This window comes from Grampus griseus, assembly GCF_964374135.1.
Source record: "Grampus griseus genome assembly, chromosome: 12".
NCBI classification, from domain to species: Eukaryota; Metazoa; Chordata; class Mammalia; order Artiodactyla; family Delphinidae; genus Grampus; species Grampus griseus.
This window is the reverse complement of record NC_139006.1, coordinates 17,946,306-17,960,977: the sequence shown is the minus strand read 5'-3', so window position 1 is coordinate 17,960,977 and position 14,672 is coordinate 17,946,306. Positions and strand designations below refer to the sequence as shown.

At 55.0% G+C, this 14,672-nt stretch overlaps 1 protein-coding gene across 1 annotated transcript in view; it reads right to left on the bottom strand.

The window, feature by feature from the left end:
• Positions 1 to 967: 967 nt before the first annotated feature.
• The window catches only part of SSH1 (slingshot protein phosphatase 1), a 61,959-nt gene continuing 48,254 nt past the window's right edge, over positions 968 to 14,672 (bottom strand). Inside the window, exons 13-15 of the mRNA XM_082667272.1 lie at positions 13,227 to 13,427; positions 10,369 to 10,912; positions 968 to 7,065 (exon numbers count right to left, since the gene is read on the bottom strand). Coding sequence (XP_082523398.1) covers positions 5,839 to 7,065; positions 10,369 to 10,912; positions 13,227 to 13,427 — 1,972 coding nt within the window. The 3' untranslated portion in view covers positions 968 to 5,838. The remainder of the gene's footprint in view (positions 7,066 to 10,368; positions 10,913 to 13,226; positions 13,428 to 14,672) is intronic.

The following is a 14,672-nucleotide window of genomic DNA, read 5'->3' as shown; positions in this document are numbered from 1 at the left end:
ACGTGTAGGTTTTCCTAGAAGGGCTCAGTGTGGTCATCGGCAAATGAGAGTAATCTGGTCCACCTGACGGTTTTAATTGTTTTTGTAAAGTGAAAAACTTGCCTTCTGGTCCTGTGAGTCCAGGTGAGGGGCAGAGTAAGTCTAGGTGAACTAAACAAAGTCTTCTCTGGATCCACAGGCGCTGGAATTTCATGGTCACGTCAAGGCACTAGTGGCAGATGGTCAGTGCTCACCCACGTGACTCGCGCGTTGGAATGTAATGTGTGGCACCCAAAGGCGGTGAAGAGGGAATGTGAGTCCCATGCTCTTTGCCCTGCGGCACGGCTAGATGCACAGAACTCCAAGAAGGCAGGGTTTTCTGTTGGAAGCAGCCTGACTTGGCTTAGACACCAAGGGAGGAGAGCCACCAAAAGCTCTGACCTGCCGCAGACTGTGACCTGAGCACGAGATGAGCCTCTGCTGTGTCCAGCGACTGGGATTCCCTGGGGTTCCTGCCTTGGCCGCTAGCCACAGTGAGCTCCCACTGTCCCCTCTCCCGTGTGAGCAGCTAAGGTGGTTCTGTTGAGCACACCTCTAGCTTTAGAGCTTGTGCAGGGAGAGATGCCACCCCAAGTCCAAGTCCCACCCTGGGTGGTGGGGTGGAGGGACGGGACAGGTGTTTTTGGTATACGAGTGACCACCCACAACTGGGCCTGCTCTTCCTTACTGGCGAGATCAGGAGGAAAAAGGATGATTCCTGCAGGAGCTGACCTTCTTCCCCTGGTTCTTTCTTTGGTCTCACCTGTCCAGGTGTTTAGCATGGGGCCCAGCATCCGGCAGATGCTCAGTCAACACCGGCCATCACGATGACGAAGCTGCAACCGAGTCTCCTGGCAAGGGCGGAAGAGGCTGTTGCTTTTTGGCACAAGTTTGGAGGTCATCAGGCATTTATAAAGAAAAAGTTTATTTTCATCACAAGAAGCACACAGACTATATACAGTACACACCAACAGAAGTAAAAAAAAAAAAAGTGCATTCTGCATCTTCTACTGCAAATTCACAGTACAAAAGATACTGCCTTTTAAATATATAATATAAAAAAAAACAAGAAGAAAAACAATATAATAAAAAAAATCATTGATATCATAACACAACACACTGGAACCCACTGGCGGCTTCTGAAAACCAAAGGGCAGCCCATCTTGTGGAGCTCCTGATGGCGGTCTGTACCTGCATTTTGTTGCAAAGAGCTCAGGACACCAGTAGAGAGGAAAACAGGGGGGCCTAGGTGGTAATAAAAACTCTACTGAACAGGAGTACAGTTGCGTGATGGGGGGAACAGGGGAGGGGCTGCGCTGCGGTCCAGGGGGAGCCTGGATCGCGCCACCCCCCCCCGGCTGGCCAGCAAACCAATCCCGTTCTTTTCTCGCTTACTACGGACCGGGCCGTGGCTGAAACTGTGCCCGCCTTGCCAACAGAAACCGCCAGCGCCGTTTCTAGCAACGCTCCTGGCCTGGCTGCGGGCAGGTGCGAGAAGCCGCACAACAGACCAGCACAAGCACGGGGCAGGCAAGCTCCAGCCCTAAAAACGCCAACCACCACTGACGAGGCAAAGTATCCAATCACAGAAGGCGAGAGCTTAACGGTTGCCCATAAATACACAGTATTTGTAAACTATTATTAAGGCACTCGATTGTAAAACAATAATTACAGTGTCAGGAAGGAGGCAGGGAGGGAGCGGCCATCTCCGTGAGCAGCGCGGCCGACAGAAAGGACAGCAGAGGACCGGGGGTCTGGTTCTAAGACTCCTGCTAAGAGACCGACACAGGCCGGGGCTGCAGCACCCACTGCAAGACAAAGACGAGGTGGTCACATCCACACCCACCGAGGGCAGCACCGCACTGCGTCGCTCCAGACCGTTCAAGGTGACCCGCTTCATAGCTCGGGTGACACAGTGTGCGTGTACGTGAGGGAGGAGGGATGCACGTGATGCTCTGATTCAAGTGATAGATAGACAGATTCAAATATATATATTTGTGCAGAGTGAACTCATACACATACGTATTCAACTGCAGAGCAGACAATAAAAAGACCAAGGAGCTGAGCACGGGGGTCCATAAGTACCTTCATTTGGCATGCCGCGTCGGGGAGACGCTGGGGGTGGGACAGCAGCCGGTGACCCTGCACCACGCTGTCCCGATGTCACAAATCTCCTGCCCGCCCGGCTCCCCTGCCGGAGGTGAAGGGGCGGCCGTCACTGTGCCGGCCGCGTGGGTGCGGGGAAGCCCTGCCGGGTGGCGAGCCACAGCAGGGTTCTGGGGAATGTGTTCTGGCGCCAAGCGTTTCCAGCCAACAGACAGCAAGTCGCTGTTCGGACACTTCGGGTGAGGTTACTCACATGCTCTCGACTACGTGACAGCATTTCCTCTCACTAGGGAGCAGGGGCCCCAGGGGAGCAGGGGATCCATCAGCCTCCTGGGATGGCACCTGTGCACAGTGCCGACGCACAGGGTTGTCCTGACGATGTTAATTCTATGGCCTCTTTGGTTCCATCCCAGGCATCCTCTGGGCTTATCCAGGAGGGAAAAGGCTTTAGAAAGGGCTGGAATGCTTTTTAGCTGGAGAGGGTGGGATGGAGCGGAAGGGAGCTGGACAGAGTAACCTGCTCGCCTGATGGACCGGGTACCTCCACCCAGCAGACAGCTGTCTGGCAGCCGAGAGGTTGGCACTGGTGCCTGCACTGAGACCAAGGAGGCAGGTGAGACTGGGGGCAAGAACCTTGTTGTCAGGAAGTTCATGGAATGATGCACATTGCTCCAAGGCCCTGAAGTAGCTACAAGACAAAGACATGGAAATCGGCAAGGTCAGGTCCCGATCAAGGGCAGCACGGTTTCCCCTCTCTCTGTGACCACCTCTCCTCTTCGACACAACAAAACTTGATGAGAAGACCTCCCTGTATCGTTGCAAGAGGAAGACCTGGAGGAGTTCGCTCTAATTTTGGCATGCCACGTGAATGAGAGTGCAAGGGAGGGGAAGGTGAGGTGGAAGAGGAAATGCAGCTGAATTCACAGGGTACTGAGCTGATTTAGAAAGCTTTTGTTCTCGCCTAGTTCGACAAAGGCATTCCACGAAGATGGCGGTCACCAAAATCAGTGACTTTCACAGCATAAACCACTGCAGCCTACATTCGGAATTTCCCCATCTGCTAAGCTTACGGGTGAAGCACTGGTCAAGACGTGGCACAGCTTATGGTGTAAGCTTTCTTTTCAGAGACCAGTAGGAATCTGTCTTTGCCAAGGTGTCTCCAAGCCTGGGAGAATGCTCTTGTCTTGTTAGTATAACATTTAAAATAGCAGTCTGCCATATGTTTGTGTGCCACTGATCTGGGTCTCAGAGAAAAACCTTCACCCTCTTCTCCAGGCTACAGTGTCATCCATCAAGAACGCTTCATTTTGCTCTGATGATGGGCACCTGGGCCCTGGTCTGTTTAGATACCGATAGACTAGCTCCTGACAGCGAATGGATAACTTTGCCAAAAGCCAGAGACCCACTAGTACTCGTAATCCTCCTCCCACCCTTTAACTGGATAAGAAAAATTATGGCTTTCAAAATTAAGGTCTTCAAAACTGTATCATACCCAGGCATGGTTAAAAAACCAACATAAGCCTGGCATCATCAAATTTAAAGAACTATTTTGACACAAAAGTTGATCCACCACATGAAATTTAATTTGGCAAAACACTGAACCTGATATATATTTTTTGAGACTGTGCTCTTGTTGGCTGAGAGAGAGGAGGAAACCCAACTGGGTTTTCCGCAATAAGTGGATAATCACCTTTTAAGCTGATTTCAGTTGACAGTGGTGGGAAAACAAATTCCGATAGGGTAAAATAACGTATACTTTAATAAAAAAAATAAGGCCAGGGAGAAAAAGTTTCTGGAGAGAGGGTTTTTGCAAAAACTCTACCCACTAGTTGAAATACGGACTAGCCTTCTTCCTGCAGACCCTGCCTGGGCTACTCTTGGGGGCCCGGTTCTGACCAGCGTAAGAGGGTGACTCATTTACCCACGTTTGGAATTTGGCTGGCCCTTGAAGGATTTCTAGTTTCACTGGCCAGGACTCGGCGAAAGTTTTCTATAAAGAGCCTGATCGCAAGGTAGCTAGCTTAGGCTTTGCAGGCTACATGGTCTCTGTCGCCTATTTGTTAATTTTTTGATAATCCCTTAAAACTATAAAAAACAATCTTAGCTCTTGGGGCCATACACCATGGTTTGCTGACCCCTGAATTAAACTTAACAGACCTCTTCTCTCTCTCCAAAATATTTTAACATCCTGCCTTGCTGGCCAACATCAGAGGAGTCCCTCCACTCAAGATCCTTGGAGGGACTACTCCCAGACACTCAGGACCACGCGCTGTCCTGCCCACTGGGAAGAGCCGCAGAGAAGCAGGAAGCAGCGTTCTCACCGCAGGAAGGGGCGACTGTAAACGTCTGCCAGGGCTTCCCCCAGTCCCACTTCTCAGAGAAGCTGCTGCTAAGTTGTTCCTTGAGAGTGACTGAGCGTTCCTCACTGCTGAAATCTCCTTCTCCTCCCCAAACGTGAGTACATGTGACCTAATGAACCTGAGTGCTGGGGCTCCTGACGGGGTGACCCACATCTCAGAATCCCCGGCCCCGCCAGACACTTGAGTCCCTACGAACCACAACACGACCGCATTGGGTTCCGCAGCAGATAAGACTCAATGATACTTTGTGGGTCCTTCTCCCCAGATGGGGGACAACTGAAGACTGACCTTTAGCAACAAACTGAGGACCCCACACACATTTCCCCCCACCTCACCCCAGGGCCGGCCAGACACACGTCACTCAGCTGTGACAACACGCCAGGACAGGCAAGTCAGCTGCTCAGAGGACCTCCACTCACCCTGGAGTTGGTCTGACAGCAGCATTAGCGCCTTCGTGTCACTTTAACTAGCAGTGTTTGGCGCAGGCACCTTAAAAGTCTTAATACTTTTCGGGGTCCTGACAACCGCACAACAGAAAGTTCTCTTTCGGAAAAATCTTTTCTGACACAGCATTTTTCCCTGGAATGAGCCTTGGTCATTATTGGAGTTTAAAAATAAAAAGCAGAGCAGGATCAGAGGTAGGACTTCTACTGCCATCCAGGAGTTTTCCCAGAAGGGCCTGAATGAGCTAGGACACGTGCCGTGGTGGCGATGCCAATGCCACAGCTATTCCTTTGCAGGTTGTGCCGGAGGATGTTTTGTTTTTTGGCTGTGTTGGGTCTTCATTGCTGTGCACGGGATTTCTCTAGTTGTGGCGAGCAGGGGCTGCTCTTCACTGCGGTGAGCGGGCTTCTTATTGTCGTGGCTTCTCTTGTTGCGGAGCGTGAGCTCTATGAGCGCAGGCTCGGTAGTTGTGGCGCACGAGCTTAGTTGCTCTGCGGCATGTGGGGTCTTCCCGGGCCAGGGCTCGAACCCGTGTCCCCTGCATCGGCAGGCGGATTCTTAACCATTGCATCACCAGGGAAGCCCCGTGCCAGAGGATTTTTGATGTGTGTGCATCGCTGTATAAATGCTCTTCTTAACACACGAGAAGCACCCGGAACACCTCATTTGGAGTCAGAGTCTACTGGTCAACAGCTGCTGGTTCCCCCAGGCCACAAAACCAATGCTCCCCTTTCTTCTTGTGCTGTATGTTAGGTATTGTTGTTTCTTCTTCTCCCCTTTGCCGCAAGAGGGGAGGAAAAGTAAGGATAACGCCAATTATTTAAAGGAAATCAAGACAGAAGGGGTGGACCAAAATCCACAGTGAAACTAAAGGAGGGATCACAGAAGTCCAAACGCAGCCAAAGGCGGGTCAGCTTTTGCTCATCCACGAAGGGCTTTTCAAGTTTTCCGGGGCAGATTTCCCTGATGGTTTAGAGGTTGCAGTTGGGTTCCTGGGGGCCACTGGGGGCTCATGCAAGAAGGAAGACTCGCTCAACCTGGCATCCTGGGAGTCAGCCACGGTGGACACGTCGGCCTCACTGGACAGGTCCTCCGTCGAGAGGTTGAGGCTCCCGAGCTTGGCGAGGGAGTGAGAGCGCTTGAGAGGGGACGAGACCGTGAGGCCCGCCAGCCGGAGCCGGGTCTCGATCTCCTGCGTGCGCTGCTTCACCAACCCGGGCTTCCCACGGACGCTGTGGATGCTGTCGCTGCTTGAGCTCCGGGTCAGGTTGGAGCTCATGGAGGATGAGGTCGGGGTGTAGCAGATGGTCTTCAGGAAGTCTTTTGAGAAGTGACTGGTGTGGTCTGGGCGGCAGAGGAAGAGCGGGGGGCTCTTCAGTGGGGCTCCTTCTGACGGAGGGGGGCCAGCCTCGGGCTTCTCGTCGCCCTGGGCTTGGCCAGGCAGAGCCGGGTCCTGGCTCTCCTCGGGGATGCTGGCCTCCAGCCTGCTGGCGGGGCCATCCTTGCAGGGGGCCGCCAGGTCGGCCGGCGTGCCCTTCAGCCTCTCCAGTTCTTTGGTGTGCTTGCGGACCAAGCCCGCCTTCTGCAGCTGGATGATGGATTCCTGGTGCTGCATCAGGTAGCTGTTGGCTGTCGGTTTCTCGGCTTCTTTACTGAACAGGAGCCGCAGGTCCTTGGCTGGCTTCGGATCTTTCTTGGGTGGCGAGTCGTCCTTCGCTACTTCCATGTTGGGAGCGTTCTTAACACAGTGAGAATTCTTCAAAAGGAGGGACTTTGGTAGGACTTTGTGAGTCTCTCTGGAAGGTTCCAAAAGGCTGGCTGGTAGCTCTGGGGCAGCCCCAGCCCCAGGGCTACTGATGTCTGGCCTCCTCGAGCCTGCTGGTGGTAGGCATGGGGGAGTTTCGGTTGGGCCAGAGGACAGTTTCTCTGAAGCTCGGGACCTGCTGGCCACATGGGCCATGGGGGAAGACGTGAGGTGGGGCAGGAAGGTGGGCTGGGTGCAGATGGCGGGAGCACCGGGGTTCTTGCATCGCTCCCCGAAGGCCTCGGGAATCCCGCTGGCTGCAGGGTACATGCAGTCGGCGCAGGATTTGTAGGAAGGCTTCACTTTGTTAAGGATCCCAAAGATCGCATCGTGCTGAAAAGGACAAGAACATCGTGAGGGCGTGACGCAAGCCTAAGCCCGAAAAGTACAAGAAGGGCAGGAGGCAGGGCTGGGGCAGGCACTGGGCTGGCAGTGCTCTCACTTCAGCTGGGGCTGGGATACGGCCCTCTCGGAACCCATATGACCGTGACTAATGCAGGTTAGGGATGAGTTAGAGACACTGAATCGAACTTCCCGGAAGCTACGAGCCCACAATCCTGGGCAAACCTTCGGCCACATGGCCAGGAGCAGGGCCTCCAAGGGCCTCCCTTCTCAACTCCGCCTCCGCCACTTGCACCAAATGACCCTTTCCAGCCTCTGGTGTTGCCTGGAAACCAGAGTGACTTCGCCTCACCCTCTCCCCTCACGGCCTCGTGAGAATTAGTGAAACAACATTTCTGGCACAGTAACTGTGTCTCCCTTTCAGAAAGGGTCTGGAGTCTGCAGCCTGAAGACAGCACCCTTCCTGTCTGGCACAACAGAGCACGGCTCCCAGGAACCACCATCTAACTATGCTCTTCACAGAGAGGTGGCCAAAGGCAGAAACGGTGCGGGAAAGACTCTAACACAGACCCAAACACGGGTGCCCACGACCCCGAGGAGGGAGCCAGGCAGGGGTGGGTTTCATACACCAGTGGAAAGCACGTCTGCACCACTTCCCAAGAAACGCCCTGCCTCTGGTCACTGGGGGTCTCCGTGAGCTCAACGTGGGCCTCTCCATCCCGCCCTCCTCCTGATGGGCAGGCCAAGCCCTCACTCCCTCATGCGCCCATCGAAAGGCACCAGGGCTGCTCTTCTGGGCCAAGACCCAGCCGAGAACCGCAGAAGTGGAGGCAAGAGGGTGACTCTCTTCCCTCGCGAGTTGTTTCACTGTGAGACTCCTGAGGCGGCTGAAAACCAAGCCTTCTTGGCACAAGGTTTCTCCCTGCCCCTCTGTCGTGTCAGGGACTCGTACCATCCTGTGTGGCAGCCCGAGGTCCCCGCAAGCTAAGGAGTCAGGGTCCGGTCCAGTCCTGGAAGAGTCAACGGGAAACCCAGCCCCGATTCCTGGAGGCTTGCAAGGGGGCGTGTGGAGAGCGCCTGGTGGGGCAGGTAGGGGGCCAGGTCTCCTGCAGGACCCTATCCTGGTCAGGATTCCTGGGGCTGGTTTCCAGGTCGACCTGTGGGGCTTGGTCACCCCTGTGGTGAGGACCGAACACAGACATTTTCCTGAAGCTTTGACCAAAGTGTCTATATGTTTGTTTCTTCTAAAACCTTTAGAATCTAACGTTCTAAACCGTGGTAAAATCTACCCCGGTGGGAGATTTGAGAGCACCTTTCAGAGCTCATGGGGAGATAGGGGAGGAGGGAATTCATTCATCCAGCGCCTACTTAGGGAGCACGCCTGTCCTGTGCTAGGCCTTGCACTGGGCGCAGGGGCTACGAGCAAGACAGTCCCTGCCCGCCGAGGGCCCTGTCTCTGGATGCCTCCTAAGCTGTGCATTTCGGTCCCTGTCCCATCCTCTGAGCCACCCCCATCTCAGATGCCTGGCTTCCATCTCACCCCATCAGTCTGCCTGCAGACCACTGCCAGAGGGGCCTTGTCACCAACCACCTAACGCCCTCCCGTGCTTCCCAGCGCCCTGGGAGGACACGCGCAGGGCCCTGCCATCATGCCCCAAGGCCCCGCGTGCCCGGCCACCTGTCCAGCTGCGCCTCAGCCACTGCCCCTCAGCCAGGCCAAGCTTTCCACCCTCAGGGGCCTGGGGCCCAGAAGATTCTCCTCCTGGCTCTCTGCGCGGCCAGCTCCGTCTCATCCCCTCCCCTCCCAGCTTACCCGTGTCACCACACCGAGCACCACCTGTGTGTCTTCTTTGTTACATCCTTACACGTTTACCTCCCATCTCCCTGTAAGACCACGTGTGCTGAACTACCTTACAGCTGTACCCCCTCACCAATCTGGCCCCGGAGTTAATAAACACAACTTGAACAAGTGAATGGATGCCTGTCTCTAGGTCCTATTCCCTAGATAATGTCACCCATCCACGCTCTAGCCAGAAAAGGAAGGCTGGGTCCTTCGTTTATCTTCTTATCCAGGCTTCTCTTGTGGTCCCCGTTCTACGACTCACAGCTACGTCATCTCGGACCAACCGAGGTACCACTGTCCCGGACAGAGAGGTTTTATATCATCTATCTTGATGGGCATTTGCTCTTTAAAGGGAAGGTGAGCGGTGAGGGAAATTCGAGAGTAATTATTATTCAGTTTGGAATCTGGGTCCTGATTTGGAGTACGGGAGATTTAACTTCCCAGTTTTGTTTGCATTATAACGTGATGATGGCGAACTCTCTGTACAAGGGGATGCCTCTATCTGCCTCCCCAGTGCTCTTACTAGATAATCACAGCTGGCCCAGGAGGTGGGTGGTCAGGCCATGGGAAATGAAGCTTTCTGCCCCCAGGCCAGGGCGAGCCAGCAGCAGAGCAGAGGGCAGAACCCAAGACCAGGCAACAGAGGACGTCCCTCCACGAAACCTCCCTCCACGAAACCAGCCTCCACGCGTGGGCCACTTGGAGGAGGAAAAAAGCTGGAGGAATTCTTGATTTTCTGAGCAAGTGGCAGGTTGAGGCAAAAGCCCTGTTGCAAATAACCCACCAAGTATGAGAGCTACAAGGGACTGCTGGAGTTAATTAAGCATTAGAGTCTGAGTTGCAAGGCTAGATACTTGATGATGTCGGCTTTTTCAAGGTGGCAGCGGTGTTATTATGGTTATAGGTTATAAACGGAAGCGTTTGGGATGGAAACGACAGATCTGGGATTTGATTTGTTTCAGGAGAATCCAGGGTATGGGAACGCGGATGGGGGTGAGATGAAAGGAAGAAAAGCCACACACTGGTAAAGGCTGAAGCTGAGTGAGAAGTTATATGTTTTGTGGGGTTTTTTTGGCCATGGCTTGTGGCATGCGGGATCTTAATTCCCTGACCAGGGATCGAACCCGGGCCCCCTGCAGTGGAAGCGCGGAGTCCCAACCACCGGACCGCCAGGAAATTCCCATAAGTTATATGTTTTATGTTTTACATAAGAAAAAAGGAAAGACTTTGAAACTCTGCCTCGGACGTGAATGAGGCACCGGGGTGAAGAGGGCGTGGGGGATGGTCACCATTCCCCAGGGGTCCCGGGTCCTCCGTCATCTACCATCCCCGTCGGCCTGCAGAATCGCACGGAAAGCCACCCACTGAGCTGGCAGAGCCAGCTGTTGCGGGGCTGCCCCCGGGGCAGAAATGGCGTGCGTGCCGCCACCCCCTCGCGGCCCCAGGCCTACCTCGAAGTCGTCCGGGCAGCTCCTCTTGCTGTTGTTGTTATTTAGGTTTTCCCAATTCAGCAGGTTATCGAGCTCAGTAACAGGCTGCCCCCACTTCCCTGCTCCCGGGGCCTCCTCCCTTTCCATCTCCTCCACCTGCGGCGACGCGCCACCCCGGGCGTGGGGGCTCCCAAACTCTGGTTTCTTCTTCACTTCCTTCTCACAAAGTCCAGGACCTCCTGGGGCGTGTCCGGCCGGCTTGGATGCCTCTGCCGGCTGAGCGGCTTCTTCCAGCAGAGCATCCCTCTCCAGATCCTCCAGGTGGACCCAGCCGCCCGTCTCGTCTCTGGGGCAGTGCAACAGGGGGTCTGAGAGTCGCTGGAGACAGCAGGGGAGAGCGGGTCCCCCCGGGGTCCCGCTGCCCGGGAACCCAGGCTGGGCGGCGGCATCCAGGCAGGGCGGCTGGGCTTCCGGGCTGCCGTCCAGGGTCTCCGGCAGGAAGTCCCCAGGCCCCGCTGGGTCATCCACAGGCTGCTGGCGCCACAGCTTGTTGTGCCGTTGTTTGCTGGGGAAGGAAGGCAGAGGAAGGTCTAGCAGATGCCAGTGCCCAAGGGTCCTGGGAGGAAGGGGGTGGGGAGCAAGCAAGGAGCAGTCCAAGGCCCGGGTGGACACCAGGGGCTCACCTGGGTAAAGCCTCTCTCGGTTCATTTACCCCCAAGAAATTCGAGAATGACGGAAATAGCCTTAGGACCCTAAGTCATCATGGCTCCCGTACATATGGCATCCCGCACGTATGACCCACGTGGGATCACGTAAACAACTTTGTCATGTGATAAGGATATCGCAGACATGGGAAGGGGGTCTGGACCTGGAATCCTATCATGGTCCTAGTGTCCCAGCTCTCCTGGCGAACCTGGTCATGCCACGGATGTTCTGTCTCTGTTTCCCCATCTGTCAAATAAGAAACCCCATCCTCTCCTACCTACGTCATAGGGAAATAACGCGGATCAAAGTAGAGAGTGGATCAAGACTTATACACACTAATGTGACCATGTAAACACGTAATGCACCTGAATAAAGCTGGGGAGATGCCAGAAAATTGGAAATATTTGTGTAGGTCAGAGAGATTACAGGTCAGTTTTTAAAATAAGTCTTCTAATGCTGTGTTATTACTTTTATGACACATTTCTTTTTTTTTTTTTTTTTTTTTTTTTGCGGTGTGTGGGCCTCTCACTGCTGTGGCCTCTCCCGTGTGGAGCACAGGCTCCGGACGCGCAGGCTCAGCGGCCATGGCTCACGGGCCTAGCCACTCCGCAGCATGTGGGATCTTCCCGGACCGGGACACGAACCCATGTCCCCTGCATCGGCAGGCGGACTCTCAACCCCTGCGCCACCAGGGAAGCCCCTATGACACATTTCTTAAACGTGAGGGTTAAAAAAAAAAAAGAAGAAAGAGGCTCAGAGTGAAATCAGGTAAGTGAGTCGCCTCCGTTAACCTCAGAGGATCACCAACATCCAGGGTGGTGACGGTTAAGAGGAGAAAGAAGTAAACATAGAAGGACGTGCAAACTAAGGGTCTGCTGTTGCTCTTCAACGCGAGGGAGCAACACGGTCATTCACGGCCGTCTGCTCTGTGTGCACGTTCCACGCAAGGCCAAGTGGGCCCGCAGACGGGGCTATAATTCAAGGTCAGTGCCGTGCTGCTGTGAACCTGGCCTGGCAACCCCTGGTTGGCCTGCAAACCCCTGATGGCAGCAAATGACTGAAGGGCTACCGGAGGCGAGAGCAGAATGTGCCCCTTCCTCCTCCCCCGCCGTCCCCCTCGGCCCTGCCTGAGCACCTGTCCAGCTGCTCTCTGGTTGACAGTGAAGGAGTCCAGAGATGTCCGGAGCTGTTCTCCAGACCCGCCAGTTGCTTCCCCAAACGTGGCCAAGAAGCTGGTGGACTTAGCCTGTGGCCTCCTCACAACACCGGGCAGAAACAACCCAGGGAGGCCTTGGACAGATTGAACAGGAAAGGAACAGGGGGAAAGTGAGTCCCTAAGTCCAGCAGCGATCCACCTGGGGTCACTGGGGGACCCCTCCATGGGGGTAGGATCACCTTGCACGGGAGCCCCAGAGGCTGACAGACCCGGGCGTGCCCCCCGATCCCTGGGCCGCCCACTGGCTGTGTGACATGGGACACCTTAACCTCCAGCGTCAGTTCCTTACTCCCCACAAATGGGGGATCCCCTGTCCTCTGCAGACCTTTTTCATGGTGGGGTGGGTGGGTGGAGGTGGTGGGTAGAGAATTACAAAGCAGCTATGTCATCACTGACCGTGAGCCGGGTCTAGCGAAGCAGCTGCACGGTGCTCGTGGAAATTTTACAACAATCCTATCGGGGGATTAGTTCTTAACTCGGAAGAGGAGACTGAGGCAGGGGTGGGGGGGAAGATTGATGAGCTTCCCCTGAGCTACCAGCTCGTCAGCGGTGGGCCCAGGGCTGCCTCTGCAGTCCCTGGAGCTGCCCTGCGGTGAAGCCTGGCACGGGCTTGGCACAGAGCAGGTGCTCAGGAAACGGGGCAGCCCCGGGCCGAGACTCACACGGAGTCCTGCCTTGGATTAGAAGCCGTGCCCTGCTCCCTCCAACTGAAAAACAGCTTTACATGCCAACACAATAAGCACAGATCCCTCCTGGAAACCACTAATCAAACCCCAAACAATCGTTGTTTTTCTCAAACCAGCTCCCCCCAACCCCAAGAGGCAGGATTTTGGCTGTGGAAGCCACCGCTGGGCCAAACGGGAGCACGGCTGGGATGTGGCCGGCAGCCCCGGCCGGCTGGGCGGCAGGGCTTCTGGAGCTCGGCTCTGCCAATTCTTCTCTGCAGACAGGCACCCACCTGGCGTCCAAGATGCCTTCATACTCAGACAGCTGCCTCATAAAGCCCGCGTTGGGGCGTGTGATGCTGCGTTTTTGCTTCACGTAGTTGTAGGCTTTCTCCAGGGGCCAGCCAAATTCCTTCATCGCGTAGGCTATGACCGTGGAAGCAGAGCGACTGACGCCCATTTTGCAATGTACCAGGCACTTGGAGTGGTTCCTCCTGCAGCCGCGGGGGAGGGGGGAGAAGACAAAAGTTGATACAACTGCATTCTCTCAGGCCTGGCACAAGGGATCTTTTTTTTTTAAACCCTGAAGTTATCTCATTGCCCAAACCCTCTGAGGTCCTGATGTTTAGGCAGCAGACGTCCACACACCCTCAGTAGGAAATAACTTCACTTCAAAATCAATTAGCATACAATGGGAAATCAAGATCAATCTGGCCTGGCCTGGCCAAGTTTTGCAGGGAGAAAGCTCCCCATTCGGGCGCCTTCCCAGGTGGCTGGGATCGGCCGGGAGACCAGAGCCCCTCAGGCATGAAGCAACTGGGCAGCGAAAGGGGTATTTGCACAAGCTACTCACTCAGCTGCTAGAGCAGATGGAGACAGGGAGCAGGTTACCGTAGAGAAACAGGGTCAGCGAACTGAAAGCCACCGGGCCCCTGGCAGAGAGAGTGCCTCGGCAGACAGGAGAGTCAAGGAGCCAGCGTGAGTCCGCAGCACTTGACTTGGCCACCAGAGAAAGAAGCCAAAGGAAACAGATGGGCCAATAGGCATTTTGTAGGGAGACGGTACCAGCCCAGGCGAGGCTGATTTAACAGACATGGCAAGGCCAGGAACACTGTTGCTCTAGCTGTCGCCTGCTCACAAAGGTGAGGGGCACCAGGCTAGGGAGGGCTGCACCCGTGAAAGTTTATTTGTAGAGGAGGTAGGCCGGCCAGCCTGCCTGTTTACATTAGAAGCAGCACACCTGCTCGGCGGGAGCAGGCTCATTTCCTATACCCCAAGCTTAAAGTTCATCCTCAAACCTCAGGGGTTTTTTTGGACTGCCAAAGTCTATCCCCCAGGAACCCAGGGGAACTAAGATTTGGTCCTACATCATGGAGCTTTGACCTGGGTGCAAAGCAGAAGAGGAAGTGTCTCTTGAGAGCATCTCAAAGAGTTGTCTCTTTCTGGTCCTGACTTCAGTGAGACAGAGCTGTTCCACAGGAGAATAAGGTGAGGACAAAAGACACGTGACAGCAGTGACAGGCTCGGGGCAGTGGGGACCTCTGATGGTCCATCCCATTCTACGTGAACAGGAGTCACACTAACTCAGGTGGAGGTGGGCCACAGCTCAGGGCATCTGCCCGAGTAGATTCTGAGTAGATTTCTCCAGGGAAGCAGCCCCAAAGGTGCTCTGAGTCATGTACGATCCGCCCGCCCTCCTCTCTCCTCTGGCTCTGTGACTCCCCACGCACAGAGCTCCC